The sequence below is a fragment of the Anomaloglossus baeobatrachus genome, chromosome 1 (assembly GCF_048569485.1).
Source record: "Anomaloglossus baeobatrachus isolate aAnoBae1 chromosome 1, aAnoBae1.hap1, whole genome shotgun sequence".
NCBI classification, from domain to species: Eukaryota; Metazoa; Chordata; class Amphibia; order Anura; family Aromobatidae; genus Anomaloglossus; species Anomaloglossus baeobatrachus.
This window is the reverse complement of record NC_134353.1, coordinates 958,281,493-958,309,264: the sequence shown is the minus strand read 5'-3', so window position 1 is coordinate 958,309,264 and position 27,772 is coordinate 958,281,493. Positions and strand designations below refer to the sequence as shown.

The following is a 27,772-nucleotide window of genomic DNA, read 5'->3' as shown; positions in this document are numbered from 1 at the left end:
TGTCATTATATAGACTTAACTATCCACACCTAATTGAAAAAATAACTAAAGAGCTAGACAGGTGGAAAAATCTTTCCCTGTCCCTGTTTGGCAGAGCACATCTGATAAAGATGATCAGCTTCTCCCGCTTGCTCTATCCTCTACAAACTATTCCCTTACTGCTGAAACACACAGATATCAACAAGTTGCAAAAAGCGCTTGTAAAATTTTTATGGCAGGGAAAGAGACCAAGAGTATCCTACTCAAAGCTGTGTCTTCAGAAAAAAGACGGAGGGGTACAAATGCCCATGATTAGATTGTACAACTTAGCGGCACTTGCCAGACATATAAACAACTGGATCAAAGGGACAACCTTCTTTTCTAACGTTCAGCTGGAGAGGGAGCTAACAAGCCCTTTTAACTTGGTAGCGGTATTACATATGAAGCTAGATAAAATACCAACGTACGTGAAACAGAGCTGTTTAATAAAGGACATGGTGGGGGCCTGGAGAGCACTGAGAAAACTGTATAGACTCCCTTATTGTCTTTCAAAATTTACCCCGTTGTGGGAGGATCCAAATTTTACTCAAGGGTCTCAAAACAAATTATTTCAAGGATGGAAGCAGAGGGGGATACGGAGGTTGGGTGATTTACTGAAAACAGAGGAGGGGAGAGTTCTGAGTTGGACGGAGGTATCGGAAAAATTTAACATGGAAAATCACCATTACCTACAATATTTACAAATAACACATTACACATCAGTGGTAAAAGAGGTTGGGAAGGCTGAGAAGAAGGGGAGTTTTGATGTATTGATTGGTCAGGGAGCGGGACATGAATCTCTTTCAATCATATACCAACGATTGAGAGATCAAGTACAGGGCCCCTGGAAAGAGCAAATATTTAAAACCTGGGAGACGGCTCTGGGCGATCCGGACATCTATGATAAAATTCTAAGGGGGTTGGAATCTGTTAAGAAAGTAATGATAAATGAACAATGGAGGGAGATGCAATTTAAGCTAGTACACAACGCAACATACGCCTTTAATATACCACATAGCAGCTCATCAGTGCATTTCTTGGACCATTTCCCTAAATGTGGACTCCATAAAGCAAAACTGTTTCACTGCATATGGGAATGCCCACAGGTGAGGGGGGTATGGAAGGAAGCGGTGGCGTACATATTGAGGATTTGGAAAGTAGTTATACCCGTCACCCCTCAGGCTTGTTTGTTTCACTGTATAGAAGCCCCTACGGAAACTGACAGAGCAAGTGCTCACATTCCAGGTGTAATACACATAGTATTGCTTGTAGTCAAGAAATGCCTACTTAGGAATTGGCTGATAAGACAGACTCCGAGAAATACAGAAATAGTTGATACCCTAAAAACAATGATGTACGACAAACTGGATTCGGAGAAACATAAGGAGAAGTCCACTAAAAGATTCTTCAAAAAGTGGAGAACATTTATTGAGCAAAGCTTCACACAGACAGAAATCACCCAGTTAATTAAAGCATTTGAACACACGTCTTGGTATTGTGTGGAAGACATTGTAGGGACACTAGGGACACTGAAGATGGGGAGCATCCAAAGCACCAACTGAACTGAACAAATAGGTTAGGTTGTTAAGTTAGAGTAAATTATTGTTAAGATAATTATATGGAGATGAAATTGTTGTGACAATGAAAAAGAAAATGATGTAACAGAAGCATTGTACGATCCGGAGACATTTTATGGAATGTAACAACATGTTCTCTTGTTGATGATATGTGCTTGCTGACATCAAATAAAATATGTTTAAAAAAAAAAAATGTTCTAGAATGGCCATCCCAGTCCCCAGACCTGAATATCATTGAGCATCGGTGGGATGATGTGAAGCGTGCTGTCCATGCTCGGCGACCATCAAACTTAACTGAACTGGAATTGTTTTGTAAACAGGAATGGTCAAATATACCTTCATCCAGGATCCAGGAAATCATTAAAAGCTACAGAAAGCGACTAAAGGCTGTGATTTTTGCAAAAGGAGGATCTACAAAATATTAATTTCACTTATGTTGAGGTGCCCATACTTCTGCACCTGTCAAATTTAGTTTAAATGCAAGTTGTACATTTTATGTACTGTATATATATATATATATATATATATGTATATATATATATGTATAGACCAAACAGTGCAGACCAGCTCACTCGAATGAATCACCCGGAACCTCAGCTGGCCTGGTTAACTCCGTTGTGCCCAGATCAGGTGCAAATTTGCTTCAAGTATTTGCTGATAATGTGCTGCGTTCATCTTTCCTTCAACTTTGACCAAGTTTTTTGTGCCTTTGTAGCTCACACATCCCCACATTAATCAGTGAGCCACCTCCGTGCGTTACAGTAGGAATGGTGCTTTTTCATCATAGGCCCTGTTGACACCTCTCCAAATATAATGCTTAATCACTCTAAAGTACCTTGTTTCAGAAGTTTGGAGGTTTGTCTCTTTGCTGTTTGGCATATTGTAGGCGAGATACTTTGTGGCATTTGCGCAGTAATTGTTTTCTTCTGGCAACTCGACCATGCAGCCCATTTTTCTTCAAGTGCCTCCTTATTGTGCATCTTGAAAACAGCCACACCGCTAGTTTTCAGTGAGTCCTCTATTTCAGCTGTGACTTTTGTTGATGACACTTTCGCACATACAGAACATAAAAATTGCTTCTACACTGTGTAAATACTCTAATGTCTGACAAGATCTAATTTCTGGGTAAAACATTTCCCTCATTCTGGACACGAATACGGCTTCTCCCCTATATGAGCTCCTAGATGTTCAGCAGGAGTTGATTTACTGGTTTAACATTTCCCACATTATAAACATAAAAAGGTCTTCTACCTTCTGTGAGTTTTTATATGTCCAACAAGATTTGCTTTCCTAATAAAACATTTCCCACATTCTGAACATGAAAATGGCTTCTCCCCCGTATGAGTTTTTATATGCTCACAAAGATGTGATTTCCGAAAAAAACATTTCCCACATTCTGGACATGAAAATGTCTTCTCCCCAGTGTGAGTTTTTATATGACCATCAAGCTGTGATTTCTGAATAAAACATTTCCCACATTCTGAACATGAAATTGGCTTCTCCCCCGTGTGAATTTTGATATGCAGATCAAGCAGGGATTTCCGAACAAAACATTTCCCACATTCTGAACATGAAAAAGGCTTCTCCCCTGTGTGAATTATTTGATGTCTAAGAAGATCTGATTTCTGGGTAAAGCATTTCCCACATTCTGAACATGAAAATGGCTTCTCCCCCCTGTGAGTTTTTAGATGTCTAAGAACATCTGATTTCTGGCTAAAGCATTTCCTACATTCAGAACATGAAAATGGCTTCTCACCTGTGTGAATTTTTAGATGTTGAATAAGTTGTGATTTCCAAGTAAAACATTTTACACATTCTGGACAAGAAAATGGTTTTCCTTTGTGAATCTTATGTGAAATTAACTTTTGGGTAAAACATTTTCCACATTGACTAGCTTTTAGATGTAAAATAAGCTGTGATTTTTGATTAAAACTTATATCACATTCTGAACATGAGTATGGCTTCTCCCCTTTGTGAGTTTGTTGCTGTTGATCCCCCCTCATCTTGCTATTATTTTGCTGCACATTCTGAGGTGACTCAGGATATTGTTTAGAAGCATAAGATGACGGATCTTGGATGTGAAGGACTGAGGAATTATCTGGGATAATGACTTGTTCTTCATATGTATTCTGTATAATACCACAATATTCTGTCAAAAGAATAAAACAGATTTTGTAAATTTTAAAAATTTTCACATTTGAACTTGGTTTTCATTGGTAAACTCAGGCCCCTGACTGCAGTATTGTTGTGCTGCCCTGATAGTGATGATCTTATTACCAAGATGACTACCACAATTCCAAAAAGAAATCACATAGAAAATGAGTTAATATTGATTATATCCTGAATGTCATACCTTGTACAAGGACAGTGTCCATGGCTGCATTATATAAGGCGACATAAGAGCAGTTATACTTTATGATGTCATAAAACTGAGTGTCTAAATACAGCGCTCAACACAGCAAGTTGTGCTAGCAGGTACAACACTGGAAACAGCCCATAAAAAATCCTCCGGAAGCCGTTGCACCGACCGCCCAAGGCAGGGAGCTGATCATAGAAGGAAAGGTGCTACAGAGCGGGATGATCCGAGCGCTGCAAAAACAGGAGGAGAGCCAGTGCAGGAACAATCAATTCTTACAGAATACCGCTCTGCAGCGCCTTTCTTTCCATAAATCCTCTATAACATGGCAGAGTCAGGAATAGACATGAGCAACCAAGGAGAGATTTGTTACATTTTAGCATCTTCTGATTAAAAAGAAAAAAAAAAGAAATCTGAACATTTTCTCTCCTAGATAAAAATCAGAATATACAGTAGAAATACTTAATGCTCTTTGCTATTATTAAACTCGTCTCCTGCACATTCACTGATGAAATGACGTCAGCAAAAGAATCACTCAAGAAACCCACCCCCCAATATCAGGATTAAACTGCTGGACCCCGGACATCCTATCAGGTCACAATGAGTTATATATAAGAGGTGACGCTCGTCTTTCATGTAACCATGATATTTGTTATGGGATAAAGCTCTGCCATCTCGGTCTCTTCCTCCTCCCTGGTGAGCAGCATTACCGACCCTCAGAGCAGTAATCTCCATCCGCTCCTGTTATTTGGATTTATGTCTCCATGTTCTGTATCTCTCACACACTGACATCAGTGTAATAGGAGATAATAAATTCTCAGCCCCTAAACTGGAGAAACGCCTCATCAGCCCTGCCAGTGGATAATAGGAAAGCGCTGGAGCTCGTCCTTGCTCACATCAGCAGAATTCATGTCCAGCTGTATTTCTCCTCTATAACATAACTGCACATCCTGTGTTATCACCTGCACCGGGATCAAAGATTCATTCACATTTCATGTGTATTTTACATGAAGGGTTAGTATACCGCTGGAAAAACTGACACCGCAAAGAGCGGAAAATAGGAATGTGTGACTTGTGTGTGTTATTGGGTGGTCTGTACTCACCGGGGAGGTGATCTGTAGGAATCTCCTTTTTAATCCGCTGATCGCCGTTCACATTTCTTTCTGGACAATTAATATTGTTTAGATCTTTATCCGGATCCAAAAACTGCAAAACAAAATATTGTAAAAGTCCCCGGGAATAATGGAGATAAGATCCGGACATGTGAGGTTTGTGTTCGGCTGTGATGCTGCTGTCTCCACTGCTCTGAATTACCGGTAAGACAAACTCTATTTTCTCAAGTCACCCTCCACAACAACACCACAGGAGGAGTACCAACGAATACACTTAGGGAGGGGGGGGCTTTAAAAAGGACCTTTCGACCAAGGATAGGTCCTTATTAGATAGCAAATATAGCCTACAATGCTTTACGAAGATATGGACTGAGGAACAAGTGGCGGCTCTGCAAATCTGCTCGATGGAGGCGTCTAGTTTCTCGGCCCAAGAGATGGACACTCATCTGATAAAATGAGCTGTGAGATTCTTTGGAGGAGACTGACCCTAGTTCTTGCAGGGTTCGCCGATTGCATTTTTAATCCAGTTGGTGATTGTGCTCTTGGCAGCTCTCTTGTTCTGTTTTGACCAATGATTTAGATGAAGAGACTTTGGTCCTTCCGCAAGGGCTTGGTTCTTTGAAGACAGTTCATCACTCCTTTATGTACATCCAAGGACTGGAATTCCACTTCTTTATAATTGGCAGGATTTTGGCAGAAGGATGGTAACTCACCTAGTCGAAGATCAGTCTCTGATTGAAACATGTCTGGTGTTTTTCACTGTTTGTGACTGCTGTTATTCATGTGAGGACTGCAAAGCTTTGTATCGCTTTAAAGAAAAATGTATTAAAAAGTGGATTTTATCTGCATATCCTTCTGAAACAGCAGCGTGATCACATGCTTCCTGGACATCGAAGACAAAGACGTCTGTATTTTGGGATGAGCTGGAACACCAAATTTCTTCCTTAGAAGGATGGTAATACAATGTCCTGGGACCTTTGAAACTCATATACTACCTTTGGAATGAATGATTAATCAAGGCGAAATAGAATTCTCGAAGACAGAATTCTTATGTACGGTTCTCTTGTTGACAAGGCCTTGAGTTCACCTATTTATCTGGCTGTGGTGATTACCACCAGGAAAGCGGTTTTCCAGGATAGGATTCTTAGGTCCGATGAGGTAATTGGCTCAAAGGGGTGTTGCGTTAGTCCTTTAAGAACTATGTTCAACTCCCAGGGGGAACTAGGTTGACTCGTCTGGGTCTTAATCTAACTGCTTATGACATGAACATTTTGATCCAACGGTGGCCTGCAAGGTCTTGATCAAAGTAGAAACCTAGAGCCGAGAATTGGACTTTAAGTGTCCCAGGTCTGAGGCCTTTCTCTAGCCCATTCTGCAGAAACACGAAGATTTGAGCTACAATAGGACGGAATGGGTCCAGAATGTTAGGTTTATACCAGGTGCTGAATGTCCTTCCATATTTTATTATATATGATGTTTTTTACAAGTTTGCTGCACATCTGAAGGGTTTGGATTACTCTGTATGACAGGCCTCTACCTTTGAGGATTGTGGCTTCAGAAGACCAACCATCAAGTTCAACCTGTGGACGTCCTGGTAAAAAAAAAAAAAAAAAAAGAAAAAAAAGGAGGAACCTGGTGGAGAGGGTCGTGTATTTGGTGTAGGCTTTCTGGGCTAGGCTGATGAGAGTCCCAAACCAGCTTCTTCTGGGCTACATTGGTGAGACCAGAATTGTGGTGGCTTTGTCTGCCCTGATTTTCTGTAGTGCCTTTGCTAGTATAGGGAGCGGCAGGAAGGCGTAGGCTAGTGTGAAATCCCATGGTTGGAAGAATGCATCCACTTCTAGGCATTGATCTCTTGGGTTTAGTGAGAAGTATTGGGAAATTTTGCATTCTGCTGACCTTCGAAGAGGTCTACTTCCCGACAGCCCCATCTCCCAAGTAACATCCGGAATACATCAGAATTTAGCGCCCACTCACCTGGGTGGACATCTTTCCTGCTCAGGAAGTCCGCCTGGACGATTGCGGGGGCCCTATAGATAGAATGCTGACATGGACAGAAGATATTTCACCGCCCAAGCAAATATCCTCGTAGAGACCTTCTTCAGGCGTGCATGGTGCGTGTTTCCTTGGTGACAAAGGTGAACTACTGTTGTCATGTCATCTGAGTAGACCTTTACATGACTCCCCTGGACTAGGGTAAATGCAGTTCTGAGAGCCTTGACTACAGCTTTCAGTTCCCTGAAATGGGAAGACTTGTCGCTGATCTAGAGTCCAGACCTGGACCCAGGCTACTGTTTGGATGTACGACGTAATGCATCCCAGTATTGACATCTGTGACCTCAGCGTTAATGATCTCTGTGTATCGCTGAGATTCTGGAATTGATTTCTGTCTGGTTTTCCCTGGGTAGGAACGATGTTTGCTTACTTGAGTCTACTAGGATGCTGAGGCAAATCTTCCTTGTGGAGGGTTTTTAGATCGGACTTCCGTGTATTTACCATACACCCCAACTTCTTTAGGACCTCGAGGGTTAGCTGAACGTGCTGTTCGAGTACCGGAGCTGAGAAGCAATGACCAGGAAGTCGTTGAGGTAGGGAACGATGCAGAAGTCTTGTTCCCTGATGAAAGCCATAACCTCTGCCATCAGCTTGCTGAACATACGAGATGCTGAGCAGATGCCGAATGGGAGAACGTTGTAATATCTACCGGTTGCACACTGCAAGCATTTCTTGTGAGACTAGTGGATTAGGATATGATAGTAGGCATCTTTTAGGTCAATTGTTGCCATTACGAAATTGCGCCCGATTAGTGGAATTATGGGACTTGACTGATTCCATTTTAAACCGTCTGAAGGTTAAGTACTAGTTCAAGGGTTTTAAGTTCATTAAAACCCTGTGAGAGCCATTGGGTTTCTTTATCAAGAATAACCGAAAGTAGTGGCCTTGTCTGACCTCTGTCCCTGGAAGTGGTGATATTACCCCAGACCTCTGGAGCACTCGAAGACCTTACATGAGCGGGTCCTGCCAACCCTGAGAGGAAGTGGAGGTGATTCTTGGACGTCATGGAGGATAGGAGGAGAACTCGATCTTCAACCTGTCTCTGATGGTATTTAGGAGCCACTGGCTTGATGAAACAATTTGCCATTGGTGAAGGAATTTCAAGATGCGGCCTCCTACTACGTTGGCGTCATAGTTTCTCTTGATGCTGGTTCCGATCGTCTGACCTCTGGGAGGTAAAGATGTTCCTGCCTTTAACTCCTTTTGGGTAACTCCACTATCCGGTTTTCCCTTTACCTCCATACTGAAAAGGTTGGCTCTGAGGTAGCTGAAAATATTTTTTATCGGTTTCTGCTCTGTTAGTGACTTTTTCTTGTCGATTGCCCTTTCTAGTAACTTGTTTAGAGCCAGACCGGAGATGTACTCTACCTGGAAGGGGATGGAGCAGAGATAAATCTTTGATGTGGCATCACCGCACCAAAACTTGAGCCACAGGGCCCTTCTTGCGGAATTTGATAGTACTGCTGCCTTTGCTGCAATTCGGACCGAACCGGCTGCTCCATCTGCAAGGAATCCTGTAGCTTTCTGAAGGAGTGGGAGAGAAGTCAGACGGTCTTCCCTGGGGTGCCTTAGGTAAGGTGTTCCTCAAGCTGACCCAGCCCATCTAAACAATGATCTGGTTACACATGTGGAAGCCACATTAGTTTTCTGTACGACCGCTGATGTCTCCCAGGCCTTTCTCAGTAGCCTCTCTATCTTGAGATCCATTGGGTCCTTGAGCTGGGAGGAATCTTCAGAATGGAGCGTCGTTCTTTTGGCTACTCTGGCCACTTGAATATCCACTTTAGGAATTTCCCAGCATTTGGCAGAATAGTCATCTAGCGGGAATCTGTGTCTTAAACTCAGAAGGAATACCTAGGGCGCTTCTCTGGAGTCTCCTGAAGAGTTAAATCTCAGATATTTTCGTGTACTGGAAACCCTGCAATCTTTTAGCTTCTAAGCCCACCAAAAATCTCATCCTGCACTGACCTAGTTGACATTTCCACTTCAACCCCCATAGTGCTTTGTACTGCTCCCAAGAGTTGCTCCATAGCTTCTTTGGAAAATAAGTACTTTTTATTCTCTAGCCCTTTATCCGGGCCGATATGAAGTAATCTTCATTTATCATCCCTTCCAAAGAATCTGAGTGACTCTTCTATGGGATTAGACGTCCTCTTTTTTGGTGTTGGGGGTACTAAGGAGAGAGACTGGGAGAGGGATGCTATGGGTGACTGCAGCTCCTTAAGTACAAGATCTTTATAGGGGTGGTTCACCCATATTTTTTGTCTAGATATTATATTGAGAAACAATGTTTCTCTCAAATACCTTATATTGGCAATAGTGCCTGTGAGAGACGCTATTGCAGACCACTGTTCCCCGCTCTGTGACCCCCGGGCTCTGTGACCTCAGGGATCTGGTGACGTCACATCAAGTTCCTGACGCCGCGGCCGGTGGCAGTGTCCGTGAGTGATGGGCTGTGTTTCGCACTCAGTGAGTCAGGAAGACTGCAGCCGGACGCAGGGATGTGACGTGTCCGGAACTTGACGTGACATAAACAGATCCCCGAGGTCACGGAGCCCGGGGGGTCACGGAGCGGGGAACAGTGGTCTGCAATAGCGCCTCTCACAGGCACTATTGCCAACACAAGGTATTTGAGAGAAACATTGTTTCTCAATATAATATCGATCTAGACAATAATAAATATGGGTGAACCACCCTTTTAATCTCGTCATTTAGGGAAGGCTGTTCTTCTCTAAGTACACGATTAGTGCAGGGCTGACAATCTCTAATTGTGTGAGGGTGGGAGCTTCTAGGTGCACATAGCACATCTGAGGCTTGAAGTTTTCTCTTTTCTGTGTGCAGGATTCTTGTCTCCCTAAAGAAGGGGAGAGAAGATTCGGTAAGAACCTGCCTCAAAAGGGAGGAAAGGACTCCTATATATGTTAGGGTCTATACACAACATACATGTGTCTTGACCCCCCAACATACAGTATACTCACTAAACTGGGGATAGCACTAGGCTCCACAGACGCAGAGCAGGCAGAACGATCACCCTACATTGCATACCTACCTTAGGATGTCTTCAGGCCTGGGTACTTGTATATAAGTGCCGGTCCACAGCGCCATATCCACAAAGTGGATGACTCCTCCTCATATTGGTCAGGAGGGTAGACCCCGGGGTGAGGTGAACTCATGGTAATGCTGTGGGGCCATGAATGACACGCATGTGCCACTGTGGAACGCATATTCCTGGAATTGACATCAGGCAGGCACGCGTCGGTGATGTCACTTCCTATACACCCACATAGCCACCGCACGCAGAACAGGTGCCGGGCAGCTGCAGGAGGTCCCCAGCATGTCGGCTACTCCGTTTTACATCGGCAACGAGCAGTAGGAGCAACCAGGTCCAGAGTCCAGGGAGACAGGAGCAGCGATGGAAGAGGAAGTAGGTGAGCTCCAACGTCATCTACCCAGTTTAAGGTAGAGTTTTTCTTGTAGCAGCGTTCCGGTCAGCGACCAATGAGCACTGCAGGTAACTTATTCATGCACTCATAAGGACAAGAAACAACACTGGAGATGAGAGGTGGGGAGGGGTTATTTAACCTCTTTGCGTTTTATGTCCTTAGTAGTGTGGAGAGTTTCCTCCTCCTGTGGTGCTGTCCTGGAGGGTGACTAGAGAAAACAAGACTGAACACAAGGAGGTCACAGCCGTCTACACCTCATAGGGGAGATCTCCATCTACCTGAAGATCCTGTGGAGGAGGAGCGGGACATCTCTCTGGAGTCATCCTCGTAATGGAGAGGCCTGCAGGAGACACAGAGAGGACGGACATCACTATTATAGACAGATAATTATAGGCCGGGTGTATTCAGTCCTGTCTATTACCTGGTGATGTGCGGGGCTGGTGCTCCTCCATCATCATCTCCTTGTATCGCTCCTTGTGTCCTTCTAGATACTCCCACTCCTCCATGGAGAAATAGAGGGTGACGTCCTGACACCTTATAGGAACCTGACAACACAATGCTACCGTCATCACCCAGAATCCTCCAGTGCCGTCCTATATAATGTCCCCGCATTCCCATCCCAGCAGTGTCACCTCTCCAGTCAGCAGCTCAAGCATCTTGTGGGTGAGTTCTAAGATCTTCTGGTCATTGATGTCCTTATGTATCCGGGGGTGAGGTGGAAGTCCCGGGATTGGGCTCAGGGTTCCTCCCCATCCTTCAGACACAGGGGCCTGACAGCGATCACTAGAGGTTTTCACTACTGTGTAATCCTGAGTATGGAAACATTAATAATATCACTACAGACATTTCCAGAGTCCATCACCTCCCCGGTCATATCCTCTGTTATTCCCATAGATAATGATGTAATGTGATGACATCAGAACCTCTCACCTCTCCAGTAAGATGGAAGATTATCTCCAGGCTCAGGTTTAATATCTTCTCCATAATTTGGTCTTTGTCCTTATTCATCTTTTTTGGGTCAATCAGGAAAAATCTCCAATAATAAAAAAATTAAAAAAAACCCCAGAATATTCTTTATTGTAAAGAAAATCAACAAAACGGAGAAACAAAAAAATAATAAGAGGAAATCATCTGAGAAGATATAACAGTGCAGATGTCGTCTTCCCTCTTCTCTGCCGGCACCGACTGACCCCGATCTGAGGAGACTGTGCAGCAGATTGGGCGACTCCAACACTTTCTCCTTGGTCCTAAAATTGTCTGTTGAGGGGAGACCTCCAGGGGGTCTCTCAGGGTCTCGGAGGAGAAATCCAAATCAGGTGCGCGCAGATGTATATGAATCAGGAAATGACCACACAGAGCCGTATCTCTATTTGGGAGAAGCACAGTTGAGTTCTTCTAACCCCTTGTATTCACAGCATAGCATTTTATACAGCTTACTCAGTTGATCTGCATTGTCTCTTACCAACCAATTAGCTGGGTCTAGCTCCTTCCCTTATTTGGACAGTCTTTCCTGTTCAGCAACATTCCTTAGTAAGCATTCAGGTGTGTCTGGGCATAGACGAGAGTCTATGGATAGCAAGAATGTCAGCTACTTATTCAGGAGTCTAACCGGTTTTCAAAGTATCTATTCTACTTAGCCCTAGCATGATTAGTTTCAATTACACATTCTAAGCATTTCAGTTAAGTATACGCGGCAAAACAGTATAAGGATTATATATGAAGACAGATCATCTATAATATTATACTGGACAAACGATTCATAGCCTAGGCCTTCACATGTCCAGCTTTAAAGGAGTTAATCATAAACCGGCCAGACTGGAAACCTGACTACTCTCATCTATTAGAGCAGGGGTGGGGAACCTCCGGCCCGCGGTCCGTATACGGCCCGTGATGACTTTTTATGCGGCCCCCGGGCACATTCCCGGGGACGTCAGTGCTCTGGCGGCAGCCGCGCTTTAAATCCCACTGCCTGATGCCCTGAGGGTAGATGCTAGAATGTACGGGCTCTATCCACATCCTGATTTCCAGGACCTGACTGCAGCCCATACATTCTAGGCTTAACCCCGGCCTGTGCTAGTGTGCTCTGGTGGGGGGGGGGGTACACAGAAGAGCTGCAGCAGATTTACCAGCCTCCCGGACCTGTGCTGTGTGTGTGACTCCCCCTCACTGTGAGTACTCAACCCATCGCTCCCCCCATCCCCCCCGCTCAGTGCTGTGTACCCCCCTCAATGCTGTGTACCCCCTAGTACAGTGTGTACCCCCTAGTACAGTGTGTATCCCCTAGTACAGTGTGTATCCCCTAGTACAGTGTGTAACCCCTAATGCTGTGTATACCTTCTAATGCTGTGTGTTACCCCTAATGCTGTGTATACCTTCTAATGCTGTGTGTACTCCCAGTGCTGTGTACCCCCTCGTGCTGTGTACCTCCTAGTACAGTGTGTACACCTAATGCAGTGTGTACCCCCTAATGCTGTTTACACCCCAGTGCTGTGTACCCCCTAGTACATTGTGTACCCCCCAGTGCTGTGTACCCCCTCTGCACTGTGTAACCCCCCCACTGCTGTATGTGCCCCCCTAGTGCTGTCTGTACCGCCTGGGTGATGTCTATGTCCCCCCAATGCTGTCCGCACCATTTAATGCTGTCCATGCTGCCACCAGTGCTGTCCATGCCACGGTCAGTGCTGTCTGTGCCCCCCTTATGCTGTCCGTGCTCCCCAGTGCTGTGTGCCACCCCTCAGTACTGTGTACCCCCCAGTGCTCTGAACATGCTACTGCTGTCTGTACCCTCCCACTGCTGTCTATGCTCCCCAGTCTGTGCCCTCATGTTGATGTCTATGCTACTCCAGACCTGTCTGTGTCTCCCTAGTGATGCCACCTATTGCAGTCCGTGCTGCCTCATATTGCAGTCCGAGCTGCCTCCTATTGCAGTCTGTGCTGCCTCGTATTGCAGTCCGTGCTGCCTCCTAGATCAGTCCGTGCTGCCGCCTAGATCAGTCCGTGCTGCCGCCTAGATCAGTCCGTGCTGCCGCCTAGATCAGTCCGTGCTGCCGCCTAGTGCAGTCCGTGCCGCCACCTAGTGCAGTCCGTGCCGCCGGCTAGTGCAGTCCGTGCCGCCGGCTAGTGCAGTCCGTGCCGCCGGCTAGTGCAGTCCGTGCCGCCGGCTAGTGCAGTCCGTGCCGCCGGCTAGTGCAGTCCGTGCTGCCGGCTAGTGCAGTCCGTGCTGCCGCCTAGTTCAGTTCTTGTCCCCAGTCATGTCTGTGCCACCGCCAGGGCTGTCCATGCCCCCCTACTGATGTATATGCCCCAGCCCCTCCTGTAATGTGTACTCCCAGTGTCTCCTGTAAGTTATGCGCCCCAGCCCCTCCTGTGATGTATATGCCCCAGCCCCTCCTGTGATGTGTACTCCCAGTGTCTCCTGTAAGTTATGCGCCCCAGCCCCCCCTGTGATGTATATGCCTCAGCCCCTCCTGTGATGTGTACTCCCAGTGTCTCCTGTAATTTATGCGCCCCAGCCCCTGCTGTGATGTATATGCCCCAGCCCCTCCTGTGATGTGTACTCCCAGTGTCTCTTGTAATTTATGCACCCCAGCCCCTCCTGTGATGTATATGCCCCAGCCCCTCCTGTGATGTGTACTCCCAGTGTCTCCTGTAATTTATGCGCCCCAGCGTCTCCTGTGATGTGTATGCCCCCAGCATCTCCAGACCGAGACAAACCTGGAAAAGCAGCTATGAGAAACAAGATGATCAATATCACCGAACATCACAGCCGCACCAAAGAGAAGCAGCTCCTGCCTCCACACTAGGGGTGAGTTAATTAATCTTTTGACCAAATATAGCAGGGTTATTTTTCAAGTTGATAATGTTGTGCGGCCCCCAAAGGTTAGTAGAAAATTCGAAATGGCCCCTGGCAGTAAAAAGGTTCCCCACCCCTGTATTAGAGGATGAAACAAGGAGGGAAGAGAAAAGGGAATGTGGAGCATCCATTGGTCAGAACAGCACAGATAACCCTGCTGCAGAACTACAAGTGACAGCAAGTCTTGTATAATTCAGGTGAGTCATTCCGGGAAATAAATTCTACAAAGAAAGGAAAAAACAAATAAGCTAGCACTAAATGTGCACTACAGCACTAAAAATTCCAACTGTACTTATTATAAATTTGAGATTTTTGGCAAAAAAATGTAATTTCTTGAGCTACCCAGCCACGTCATGGCAAATCTCTAACTGGAAATCACAGAACTAAATACAAAAAGTAAAAAAAGTTACTAATCATAGAAGATAATATACAGCACAGATAATAATAATGGAGAATCTCCAGACCAAGAATAAATCCAGAAGACGTCTCCTCCTCCCCTCAGTACAAAGAGCATCGAGCTGCACCAATCCCCCATGTGTCACGCGGTGTCGGTCAGCCGCCCGCCCTCTCACCCCCCCACGTGTCGCACGGGGTCAGCCGCTCGCTCTCTCGCCCCCCCACGTGTCGCACGGGGTTAGCCGCTCGCTCTCTCGCCCCCCCCCCACGTGTCGCACGGGGTCAGCCGCTCGCTCTCGCCACCTGCCGCGCGGGGTCAGCCGCTCGCTCGCTCTCGCCCCCCCCATGTGTCGCGCGGGGTCAGCAGCTCGCTCTCGCGTCGTGGGACCTCAAGTGGATTACGTTGGACCTGGAGGAGTATTTGGGGATTAATAAAGTGTTCAAATAGGTTTTTTTTTTGTCTTATTTCAAATAAAGTATTCGGGTGTACGTGTTTATTCACTTTCACTTACAGGTTAATCATTGGGGGGTGTCTCAGACGCCTCCCATGAATAACCTAGGACTTAGTGGCAGCTATGGGCTGACATTAACTCCTTATTACCCCGATTGCCACCGCACAAGGGCAATTCGGGATCAGCCGGGTAGAGTCCCGGGACTGTCGCATCTAATGGATACGGCAATTCTGGGCGGCTGCTGGCTGATATGGGGAGCCCCCCAGACTAAAAATAACTTGGGGCTCCCCATCCTGAGAATACCAGCCTTCAGCCGTGTAGCTTTACTTTGGCTGGTATCCAAATTGGGGGGACCGCACGCCGTTTTTTAAAAAATTATTTATTTATTGCACGGCAGGATATAGATCCGCCCACTGGTGGCTGTGATTGGTTGCAGTGAGACAGCTGTCACTCAGCGTGGGGGCGGGTCTGACTACAACCAATCATAGGCGCCAGTTGGCGGGAGAAGCAGTGAATACGAGATGGAATAACGAGCGGCCGGCATTTTCAAAAGCAGAAGCCGCCAGAGCAGTGTGACAGCCGTGCAGCGCCGTACCAGTGATCGGTGAGTATGAGAGAGGTGGTGAGAGGGAGAGACCGACCAACAAACCGACCGACCGAGAGAGCTAGAGACACCGACCGACAGAGACACCGACCGACAGAGAAGGAGAAACCAGGAGTGCTTTTAAACGATTTAGAACGTTCTGCTGGACATGCTCAGTAGAAAGTGACGGAGTCATGCACTGGAATCCTTCACCACACGCATGCCGACGGAATCCAGCACCATAGACATTCATTACATGCCTCTTAACGGATCCCGAAGGAATCCTTACGAGTGCGTTTTTTACACAAAGAAAAAACATTACATTGTGCGTGCCTTTCGGCCGATGGTCACTGACAAAACGACTGATGGACCGCGGGGCGGATGCAACGCAGAGCCATCCGATGCAATCCGCCCTTAACCCCTTCGCGACCAATGACGGATATATCCATCATGGATCGTGTGAGGTTAATCCCGCCCCCTGCCGTGGGCAGGTCGCGGCGATCTGCACACATATCAGCTGTTTTTAACAGCTGACATGTGTGCCTGCATTTTGCGAGTGGAATCGCATTCCACCCGCAATTTTTAACCCCTTACATCTCGCTGCCAAAGTCTGGCAGCAAGATGTATATGCGCGCGGCCATTACTTTCACTTACCGCTGCCCCCACCGGAAGTCACGTGACTTTCGGTGGTTGCCATGGTAGCACAGGGTCATGTGATGACGCCTGTATCTAACATGAGTCACTTCCTCTCAGTGCCGGCATAGTGCCAGCACGGAGAGTAAAGCAGCGTATCTGCAGATCTCAACTCTGTAGCTGAGATCTACAGATGGGGCAGAGTGATCGGATTGTTGATCCATATAGGCCCCTAGGGAATCTAGTAAAATAATTTTAAAAAAAAAAGTTTTAAAAAATAAAAAACTAAGTTTAAATCACCCCCATTTTGCCCCATTGAAAATTAAAGGGTTAAAAAAAATACACATATTTGGTATTGCTGCGTTCAGAAACGCCTGATCTATCAAACTGTAAAATCAATTAATCTGATCAGTAAACGGCGTAGCGGCAAAAAAGTTCCAAACGTTAAAATTACGTTTTTGGGTCGCCACAAGTTTTTCACAAAATGCAATAACAGGCGATCAACACGTAGCATCTGCGCAAAAATGGTACCATTAGAAACGACAGCTCGAGACGCAAAAAATAAGCCATAGATCCCAAAAAATGAGAACGCTACGGGTTTTGGAAATTGGCGCAAAACTTTTATTGGACAAACTTGTGAAATTTTTTTTAACCCCTTAAATACAAGTAAACCTATACATGTTTGATGTCTACAAACTCGCACCGACCTCAGGCATCACAATCACACCTCGGTTTTACCATATAGTGAACACGGTGAATAGAATATCCCAAAAACTATTGTGCCATCACACTTTTTTTTGCAGTTTTTCCACAGTTACTGCTCTCGGAAAAAAGGGACCAAAAAAAAACAAAAAAAAAAATGGAAACCGCCCTTTGGCTGAAGGGGTTAATAGAAGCCTATGAGGAATAAACGGATTCCTACAACGGTTACCGTAAGGCCGCTTTCACACTTGCGTTGTGTGACACATGTGACGGATGCGTTGTAAATAGTGTGATATAAAGGCAACGGATTCCTGTGAAATAACGCGTTGTGTTAAACCGAGAGAGACACCCCATCATCCCCGCACACACCCCGTCACTACCAGCCCGATCATCATCCCCGCACACACCCCGTCACTACCAACCCGATCATCATCCCCGCACACACCCCGTCACTACCAACCCGATCATCATCCCCGCACACACCCCGTCACTACCAGCCCGATCATCATCCCCGCACACACCCCGTCACTACCAGCCCGATCATCATCCCCGCACACACCCCGTCACTACCAGCCTGGTCATCATCCCCGCACACACCCCGGCACTACCAGCCCGATCATCATCCCCGCACACACCCCGTCACTACCAGCCCGATCATCATCCCCGCACACACCCCGTCACTACCAACCCGATCATCATCCCCGCACACACCCCGTCACTACCAACCCGATCATCATCCCCGCACACACCCCGTCACTACCAGCCCGATCATCATCCCCGCACACACCCCGTCACTACCAGCCCGATCATCATCCCCGCACACACCCCGTCACTACCAGCCTGATCATCATCCCCGCACACACCCCGGCACTACCAGCCCGATCATCATCCCCGCACACACCCCGGCACTACCAGCCCGATCATCATCCCCGCACACACCCCGGCACTACCAACCCGATCATCATCCCCGCACACACCCCGGCACTACCAGCCCGATCATCATCCCCGCACACGCCCCGGCACTACCAGCCCGATCATCATCCCCGCACACGCCCCGGCACTACCAGCCCGATCATCATCCCCGCACACGCCCCGGCACTACCAGCCCGATCATCATCCCCGCACACACCCCGGCACTACCAGCCCGATCATCATCCCCGCACACACCCCGGCACTACCAGTCCGATCATCATCCCCGCACACACCCCGGCACTACCAGCCCGATCATCATCCCCGCACACACCCCGGCACTACCAGCCCGATCATCATCCCCGCACACACCCCGGCACTACCAGCCCGATCATCATCCCCGCACACGCCCCGGCACTACCAGCCCGATCATCATCCCCGCACACGCCCCGGCACTACCAGCCCGATCATCATCCCCGCACACACCCCGGCACTACCAGCCCGATCATCATCCCCGCACACCCCCCCCCCCCATTATCATCCCCGCACACACCCCCCCCCCCCATCATCATCCCCGCACACACCCCCCCCCCCATCATCATCCCCGCACACACACCCCCCCCCCATCATCATCCCCGCACACACACCCCCCCATCATCATACCCGCACACACCCCGGCACTACCGCCCCCATCATCATTCCCGCACACACCCCGGCACTACCGCCCCCATCATCATCCCCGCACACACCCCCCCCCATCATCATCCCCGCACCCCCCCCCCCCCCATCATCATCCCCGCACACACCCCCCACCATCATCATCCCCGCACACACACCCCCCCCATCATCATCCCCGCACACACACACCCCCATCATCATCCCCGCACACACACACCCCCATCATCATACCCGCACACACCCCGGCACTACCGCCCCCATCATCATCCCCGCACGCACACCCCCATCATCATCCCCGCACACACCCCGGCACTACCGCCCCCATCATCATCCCCGCACACCCCCCCCCATCATCTTTCCCGCACACCCCCCACCATCATCATCCCCGCACACCCCCTCATCATCATCCCCGCACACCCCCCCCATCATCATCATCCCCGCACACACCCCCCCCCCATCATCATCCCCGCACACAACCCCCCCATCATCATCCCCGCACACAACCCCCCCATCATCATCCCCGCACACACCCCGGCACTACCGCCCCCATCATCATCCCTGCACACCCCCCCCCCATCATCATCCCCGCACCCTCCCCCCCCCCATCATCATCCCCGCACACACCCCGGCACTACCGCCCCCATCATCATCCCCGCACACACACACCCCCCATCATCATCCCCGCACACACCCCGGCACTACCGCCCCCATCATCATCCCCGCACACACACCCCCCCATCATCCTCGCACACACCCCGGCACTACCGCAGTCATCATCATACCCGCACACACCCCGACACTACCGCACTCACCATCATCCCCGCACACACCCCGGCACTACCGCCCCCATCATCATCCCCGCACACACCCCGGCACTACCGCACTAATCATCATTCCCGCACACACCCCGGCACTACCGCACTCATCATCATCCCCGCACACACCCCGGCACTACCGCCCCATCATCATCCCCGCACACACCCCGGCACTACCGCACTCATCATCATCCCCGCACACACCCCGACACTACCGCACTCATCATCATCCCCGCACACACCCCGACACTACCGCACTCATCATCATCCCCGCCCACACCCCGACACTACCGCACTCACCATCATCCGCGCACACACCCCGGCACTACCGCCCCCATCATCATCCCCGCACACACCCCCCCCATCATCATCCCCGCACACACCCCGCACTACCGCCCCCATCATCATCCCCGCACACCCCCCCCCCATCATCATCCCCGCACACACCCCGCACTACCGCTCCCATCATCATCCCCGCACACACTCCGGCACTACCGCCCCCATCATCATCCCCGCCCACACCCCGGCACTACCGCCCCCATCATCATCCCCGCACACACCCCGGCACTACCGTCCACATCATCATCCCCGCACACACCCCCCCCATCATCATCCCCGCACACACACACCCCCCCCCCATCATCATCCCCGCACACACCCCGGCACTACCGCCCCCATCATCATCCCCGCACACACCCCGGCACTACCGCCCCCATCATCATCCCCGCACACACCCCGGCACTACCGCCCCCATCATCATCCCCGCACACACCCCGGCACTACCGCACTCACCATCATCCCCGCACACACCCCGGCACTACCGCCTCCATCATCATCCCCACACACACCCCCCCCCATCATCATCCCCGCACACACCCCGCACTACCGCTCCCATCATCATCCCCGCACACACTCCGGCACTACCGCCCCCATCATCATCCCCGCCCACACCCCGGCACTACCGCCCCCATCATCATCCCCGCACACACCCCGGCACTACCGTCCACATCATCATCCCCGCACACACCCCCCCCATCATCATCCCTGCACACACACCCTCCCTAATCATCATCCCTGCACACACACCCCCCCCATCATCATACCCGCACACACCCCAGCACTACCGCCCCCATCATCATACCCGCACACACCCCAGCACTACCGCCCCCATCATCATACCCGCACACACCCCGGCACTACCGCCCCCATCATCATACCCGCACACACCCCGGCACTACCGCCCCCATCATCATACCCGCACACCCCCCCCCCATCATCATCCCCGCACACACCCCAGCACTACCGCCCCCATCATCATCCCCGCACACACCCCGCCACTACCGCCCCCATCATCATCCCTGCACACACACCCCCCCCATCATCATTCCCGCACACACACCCCCCCCATCATCATCCCCGCACACACCCCGGCACTACCGCACTCATCATCATCCCCGCCCACACCCCGGCACTACCGCCCCCATCATCATCCCCGCACACACCCCGGCACTACCGCCCCCATCATCATCCCCGCACACACCCCGGCACTACCGCCCCCATCATCATCCCCGCACACACCCCGGCACTACCGCCCCCATCATCATCCCCGCACACACCCCGGCACTACCGCCCCCATCATCATCCCCGCACACACCCCGGCACTACCGCCCCCATCATCATCCCCGCACACACCCCGGCACTACCGCCCCCATCATCATCCCCGCACACACCCCGGCACTACCGCCCCCATCATCATCCCCGCACACACCCCGGCACTACCGCCCCCATCATCATCCCCGCACACACCCCTGCACTACCGCACTCACCATCATCCCCGCACACACCCCGGCACTACCGCCTCCATCATCATCCCCGCACACACCCCCCCCCATCATCATCCCCGCACACACCCCGCACTACCGCTCCCATCATCATCCCCGCACACACTCCGGCACTACCGCCCCCATCATCATCCCCGTCCACACCCCGGCACTACCGCCCCCATCATCATCCCCGCACACACCCCGGCACTACCGTCCACATCATCATCCCCGCACACACCCCCCCCATCATCATCCCTGCACACACACCCTCCCCCATCATCATCCCTGCACACACACCCCCCCCCATCATCATACCCGCACACACCCCGGCACTACCGCCCCCATCATCATACCCGCACACACCCCGGCACTACCGCCCCCATCATCATACCCGCACACACCCCGGCACTACCGTCCCCATCATCATCCCCGCACCCCCCCCCCCCCCATCATCATCATCCCCGCACACACCCCGGCACTACCGCCCCCATCATCATCCCCGCACACACCCCGCCACTACCGCCCCCATCATCATCCCTGCACACACACCCCCCCCATCATCATCCCCGCACACACACCCCCCCCATCATCATCCCCGCACACACCCCGGCACTACCGCCCCCATCATCATCCCCGCCCACACCCCGGCACTACCGCACTCATCATCATCCCCGCCCACACCCCGACACTACCGCACTCACCATCATCCCCGCACACACCCCGGCACTACCGCCCCCATCATCATCCCCGCACACACCCCGGCACTACCGCCCCCATCATCATCCCCGCACACACCCCGGCACTACCGCCCCCATCATCATCCCCGCACACACCCCGGCACTACCGCCCCCATCATCATCCCCGCACACACCCCGGCACTACCGCCCCCATCATCATCCCCGCACACACCCCGGCACTACCGCCCCCATCATCATCCCCGCACACACCCCGGCACTACCGCCCCCATCATCATCCCCGCACACACCCCGGCACTACCGCCCCCATCATTATCCCTGCACACACACCCTCCCCCATCATCATCCCTGCACACACACCCCCCCCCATCATCATCCCCGCACACACCCCGGCACTACCGCACTCATCATCATACCCGCACACACCCCGGCACTACCGCACTCATCATCATACCCGCACACACCCCGGCACTACCGCCCCCATCATCCCCGCACACCCCCCCCATCATCATCCCCGCACACACCCCGGCACTACCGCCCCCATCATCATCCCCGCACACACCCCGCCACTACCGCCCCCATCATCATCCCTGCACACACCCCCCCCCCATCATCATCCCCGCACACACCCCGGCACTACCGCCCCCATCATCATCCCCGCCCACACCCCGGCACTACTGCCCCATCATCATCCCAGCACACACCCCGGCACTACCGCACTCATCATCATCCCAGCACACACCCCGGCACTACCGCACTCATCATCATACCTGCACACACCCGATACTACCGCATCCATCATCACCGCACATACACCTGCACTACCGCCCTCATCATCGCATACACACCGGCACTACCGCTAATGTCATCACCGCACACACTACTTCAGTGACGGCCCCGCTGACAGCGCGACTCACTTCAGCTGCTGCCTGGAACTGACAAAGCAGCGGTGTTCTACGGCCGCTCCTGTCAGCTTCATGTAGCAGAGCTGGATGCGTCGCGGGACCTCGTGTGGATTATGTTGACGCTATAGAAATAAAACTTATTATTATTACACTGGACCTGGAGGGGTATTTGGGGATTAATAAAGTGGTGAAAGAGGATTTTTTTTTTTTATCTTTTATTCCAAATAAAGTATTTTTTCGGGTGTTTGTGTTTATTTACTTTCCCTTACAGGTTAATCATTGTGGGTGTCTCAGACGCCTGACATGAATAACCTAGGACTTAGTGACAGCTATGGGCTGCCATTAATTCCTTATTACCTCGATTGCCATCGCACCAGGGCAATTCGGGATGAGCCAGGTACAGTCCCGGGACTGTCGTATCTAATGGATGTGACAATTCCGGGCGGCTGTTGGCTGATATTGTTAGGCTGGGGGGCTCCCCATAACTTGGGGCTCCCCATCCTGAGAATACCAGCCTTCAGCCGTGGCTGGTATCAAAATTAGGGGGGACCGCAAGCTTTTTTTAAATTATTTATTGAACTGCACGATAAAAACCCGTCCAACGGCGGCTGTGTTTGGTTGCAGGGAGACAGCTGTCACTCAGCGTGGAGGCGGGTCTGACTGCAACCAATCATAGGCGCCGGGGGAAGTAGTGAATACTAGCCAGCATTTTCAAAAGAGGAAGAGGATCGGTGAGTATGAGAGAGGGGGGTGAGAGAAATAAAGAGTGTTTTTAAACGATTTTGAGCCTTCTGCTGGACACGCTGAGCATGCCCAGTAGAACGTGACGGAATCAGTCAGCAGATTCCACCGCTTAGTGGCGGAATCCACCACCATAGACAATCATTAGACACCTTGGCGGATTCCAACGCAATCCGTAAAGATGCGTTATTTTAACGACTCAAAAAATGCTACATGCTGCGTTCCCTTCGCGCAACACTGCATCAAAATAACGACGCAGCGTCATCCAGCGGATGCAACGCAGACACTTGCGTCACAGTGCGTCGTCCATACAAGTCTATGGAGAATAGCGCAGAGCCTACGGACTGCGCTATTCTCCATAGCGGCGGATTGCGCTGAGCGCAAGTGTGAAAGCGGCCTTATTCCTCAAGGCGGCGGATTGCAACGGATGCCGCACAACGCCAGTGTGAAAGTACCACCGTGCCGCTACAACGCCCAGAGGAGCCCGGGAAACACTCACAGCTGCAGGAGGAGCCCGGGGAACACTCACAGCTGCAGGAGGAGCCCGGGGAACACTCACAGCTGCAGGAGGAGCCCGGGGAACACTCACAGCTGCAGGAGGAGCCCGGGGAACACTCACAGCTGCAGGAGGAGCCCGGGGAACACTCACAGCTGCAGGAGGAGCCCGGGGAACACTCACAGCTGCAGGAGGAGGAGGAGCCCGGGAAACACTCACAGCTGCAGGAGGAGCCCGGGGACACTCACAGCTGCAGGAGGAGGAGGAGGCCGGGAAACACTCACAGCTGCAGGAGGAGCCCGGGGAACACTCACAGCTGCAGGAGGAGCCCGGGGAACACTCACAGCTGCAGGAGGAGCCCGGGGAACACTCACAGCTGCAGGAGGAGCCCGGGAACACTCACAGCTGCAGGAGGAGCCCGGGAAACACTCACAGCTGCAGGAGGAGCCCGGGAAACACTCACAGCTGCAGAGGAGCCCGGGAAACACTCACAGCTGCAGGAGGAGCCCGGGAAACACTCACAGCTGCAGGAGGAGCCCGGGAAACACTCACAGCTGCAGGAGGAGCCCGGGGAACACTCACAGCTGCAGGAGGAGCCCGGGGAACACTCACAGCTGCAGGAGGAGCCCGGGGAACACTCACAGCTGCAGGAGGAGCCCGGGGAACACTCACAGCTGCAGGAGGAGCCCGGGGAAACACTCACAGCTGCAGGAGGAGCCCGGGGAACACTCACAGCTGCAGGAGGAGCCCGGGGAAACACTCACAGCTGCAGGAGGAGCCCGGGGAACACTCACAGCTGCAGGAGGAGCCGGGGAACACTCACAGCTGCAGGAGGAGCCCGGGGAACACTCACAGCTGCAGGAGGAGCCCGGGAACACTCACAGCTGCAGGAGGAGCCCGGGGAACACTCACAGCTGCAGGAGGAGCCCGGGGAACACTCACAGCTGCAGGAGGAGCCCGGGGAACACTCACAGCTGCAGGAGGAGCCCGGGGAACACTCACAGCTGCAGGAGGAGCCCGGGGAACACTCACAGCTGCAGGAGGAGCCCGGGGAACACTCACAGCTGCAGGAGGAGCCCGGGGAACACTCACAGCTGCAGGAGGAGCCCGGGGAACACTCACAGCTGCAGGAGGAGCCCGGGGAACACTCACAGCTGCAGGAGGAGCCCGGGGAACACTCACAGCTGCAGGAGGAGCCGGGGAACACTCACAGCTGCAGGAGGAGCCCGGGGAACACTCACAGCTGCAGGAGGAGCCCGGGGAACACTCACAGCTGCAGGAGGAGCCCGGGGGAACACTCACAGCTGCAGGAGGAGCCCGGGGAACACTCACAGCTGCAGGAGGAGCCCGGGGAACACTCACAGCTGCAGGAGGAGCCCGGGGAACACTCACAGCTGCAGGAGGAGCCCGGGGAACACTCACAGCTGCAGGAGGAGCCCGGGGAACACTCACAGCTGCAGGAGGAGCCCGGGGAACACTCACAGCTGCAGGAGGAGCCCGGGGAACACTCACAGCTGCAGGAGGAGCCCGGGGAACACTCACAGCTGCAGGAGGAGCCCGGGGAACACTCACAGCTGCAGGAGGAGGAGGAGGCCGCTGCTGCTTCTCCTCGGTCCCGATGTGACGGAGGTTTCCGTTTTTCCCGGGGCCGCGTCCTGTGCTGAGGGCTCCGGCTCCTCCACTCTGATTTCCTGAGGGGGGTGACGTCACCGGAAGCGGCGGGGCAGAGCTGTGGGCGGGGCGGAGCTGTGGGCGGGGCTCGGGCTGTGCAGAGCGGACGGATCCTAACCCTGAGGTGGGGAAGATTCAGCGGTTCCTCATTACCGTGCCCTGTGTGGGGAGGGGTTTGGAGGAGGGAGGCCGCTGCTACCTCTGCTCGGACCCGATGTAGCGGAGGTTTCCGTCTTTCACGAGGCAGGCAGCGGGGGCCGCGTCCTGTGCTGAGGGGCTCCGGTTCCTCCGCTCTCTGATTTCCTGAGGGGGTGACGTCACTGGAAGGGGCGGGGCAGAGCGGTGGGCGGGGCAGAGCTGCGGGCGGGGCAGTGCTGTGGGGGCGGGGCAGAGCTGTGGGCGGGGGCAGTGCTGTGGGCGGGGCAGTGCTGTGGGCGGGCAGAGCTGTGGGCTGTGCAGTGCTGTGGGCGGGGCGGAGCTGTGGGCGGGGCAGAGCTGTGGGCGGGGCAGAGCGGACGGATCCTGACCCTGAGGTGGAGAGGATTCAGCGGCTCCTCATTGGTTCTAGAACTTTCCTCTCAGACTGGATTTTGCCTCCGGTCATTTCTTGGGGCTGCAGCTCGTGTATATCTCACAGGGAATGGCCTGAAGCTGCAGCACGGGGGCTGTGGGGGCTTCTATAAGGAGGGGATATGGGGGGCTACACAGGGCAGGGGAGAGGCTGTGGAGGCTTCTATAAGGAGGGGATATGGGGGGCTACACAGGGCAGGGGGGGAGGCTGTGGAGGCTTCTATAAGGAGGGGATATGGGGGGCTACACAGGGCAGGGGGGGAGGCTGTGGGGTCTTCTATAAGGAGGGGGATATGGGGGGCTACACAGGGCAGGGGGAGGGGCTGTGGGGTCTTCTATAAGGAGGGGATATGGGGGGCTACACAGGGCAGGAGGAGGGGCTGTGGGGGCTTCTATAAGGAGGGGGATATGGGGGGCTACACAGGGCAGGGGGAGGGGCTGTGGGGGCTTCTATAAGGAGGGGATATGGGGGGCTACACGGCAGGGGGAGGGGCTGTGGGGGCTTCTATAAGGAGGGGGATATGGGGGGCTACACAGGGCAGGGGGAGGGGCTGTGGGGGCTTCTATAAGGAGGGGATATGGGGGGCTACACGGCAGGGGGAGGGGCTGTGGGGGCTTCTATAAGGAGGGGGATATGGGGGGCTACACAGGGCAGGGGGAGGGGCTGTGGAGGCTTCTATAAGGAGGGGGATATGGGGGGCTACACAGGGGAGGGGCTGTGGAGGCTTCTATAAGGAGGGGATATGGGGGGGCTACACGGCAGGGGGAGGGGCTGTGGGGGCTTCTATAAGGAGGGGGATATGGGGGGCTACACAGGGCAGGGGGAGGGGCTGTGGAGGCTTCTATAAGGAGGGGGATATGGGGGGCTACACAGGGCAGGGGGAGGGGCTGTGGAGGCTTCTATAAGGAGGGGGATATGAGGGGCTACACAGGGCAGGGGGAGGGGATGTGGGGGGCTTCTATAAGGAGGGGATATGGGGGGCTACACAGGGCAGGGGAGGGGCTGTGGAGGCTTCTATAAGGAGGGGATATGGGGGGGCTACACAGGGCAGGGGGAGGCTGTGGAGGCTTCTATAAGGAGGAGGGTATGGGGGGCTACACAGGGCAGGGGGAGGGTCTGTGGGGGCTTCTATAAGGAGGGGGATATGGGGGCTACACAGGGCAGGGGGAGGGTCTGTGGGGGCTTCTATAAGGAGGGGGATATGGGGGCTACACAGGGCAGGGGAGGGTCTGTGGGGGCTTCTATAAGGAGGGGGATATGGGGGCTACACAGGGCAGGGGGAGAGGCT

At 52.3% G+C, this 27,772-nt stretch overlaps 2 protein-coding genes across 3 annotated transcripts in view; one reads left to right on the top strand and one right to left on the bottom strand.

The window, feature by feature from the left end:
• The window catches only part of LOC142257597 (uncharacterized), a 1,260,196-nt gene that overhangs the window by 791,459 nt on the left and 440,965 nt on the right, over nucleotides 1-27,772 (top strand). The gene's annotated exons all lie outside the window — the stretch shown is intronic.
• Nucleotides 1,367-12,636, bottom strand: LOC142257673 (uncharacterized). The gene is made up of 6 exons (XM_075329814.1): nucleotides 11,492-12,636; nucleotides 11,194-11,370; nucleotides 10,983-11,106; nucleotides 10,840-10,901; nucleotides 5,055-5,157; nucleotides 1,367-3,744 (listed from the first exon to the last, which is right to left on the bottom strand). The coding sequence occupies exons 1-6, from the start codon at nucleotides 11,567-11,569 to the stop codon at nucleotides 2,843-2,845; spliced, it is 1,446 nt and encodes a 481-aa protein (XP_075185929.1). The 5' UTR covers nucleotides 11,570-12,636; the 3' UTR covers nucleotides 1,367-2,842.

Bases quoted from the DNA above. Each gene is read 5' to 3' on its own strand.
- LOC142257673 (XM_075329814.1), bottom strand. From the start codon at position 11,569: ATGAATAAGGACAAAGACCAAATTATGGAGAAGATATTAAACCTGAGC. The intron at 11,107-11,193 runs GTGACACTGCTG...TTGTGTTGTCAG, and splicing joins TTGAGCTGCTGACTGGAGAG to GTTCCTATAAGGTGTCAGGA. The intron at 10,902-10,982 runs GTAATAGACAGG...TGTCTCCTGCAG, and splicing joins CCAGCCCCGCACATCACCAG to GCCTCTCCATTACGAGGATG.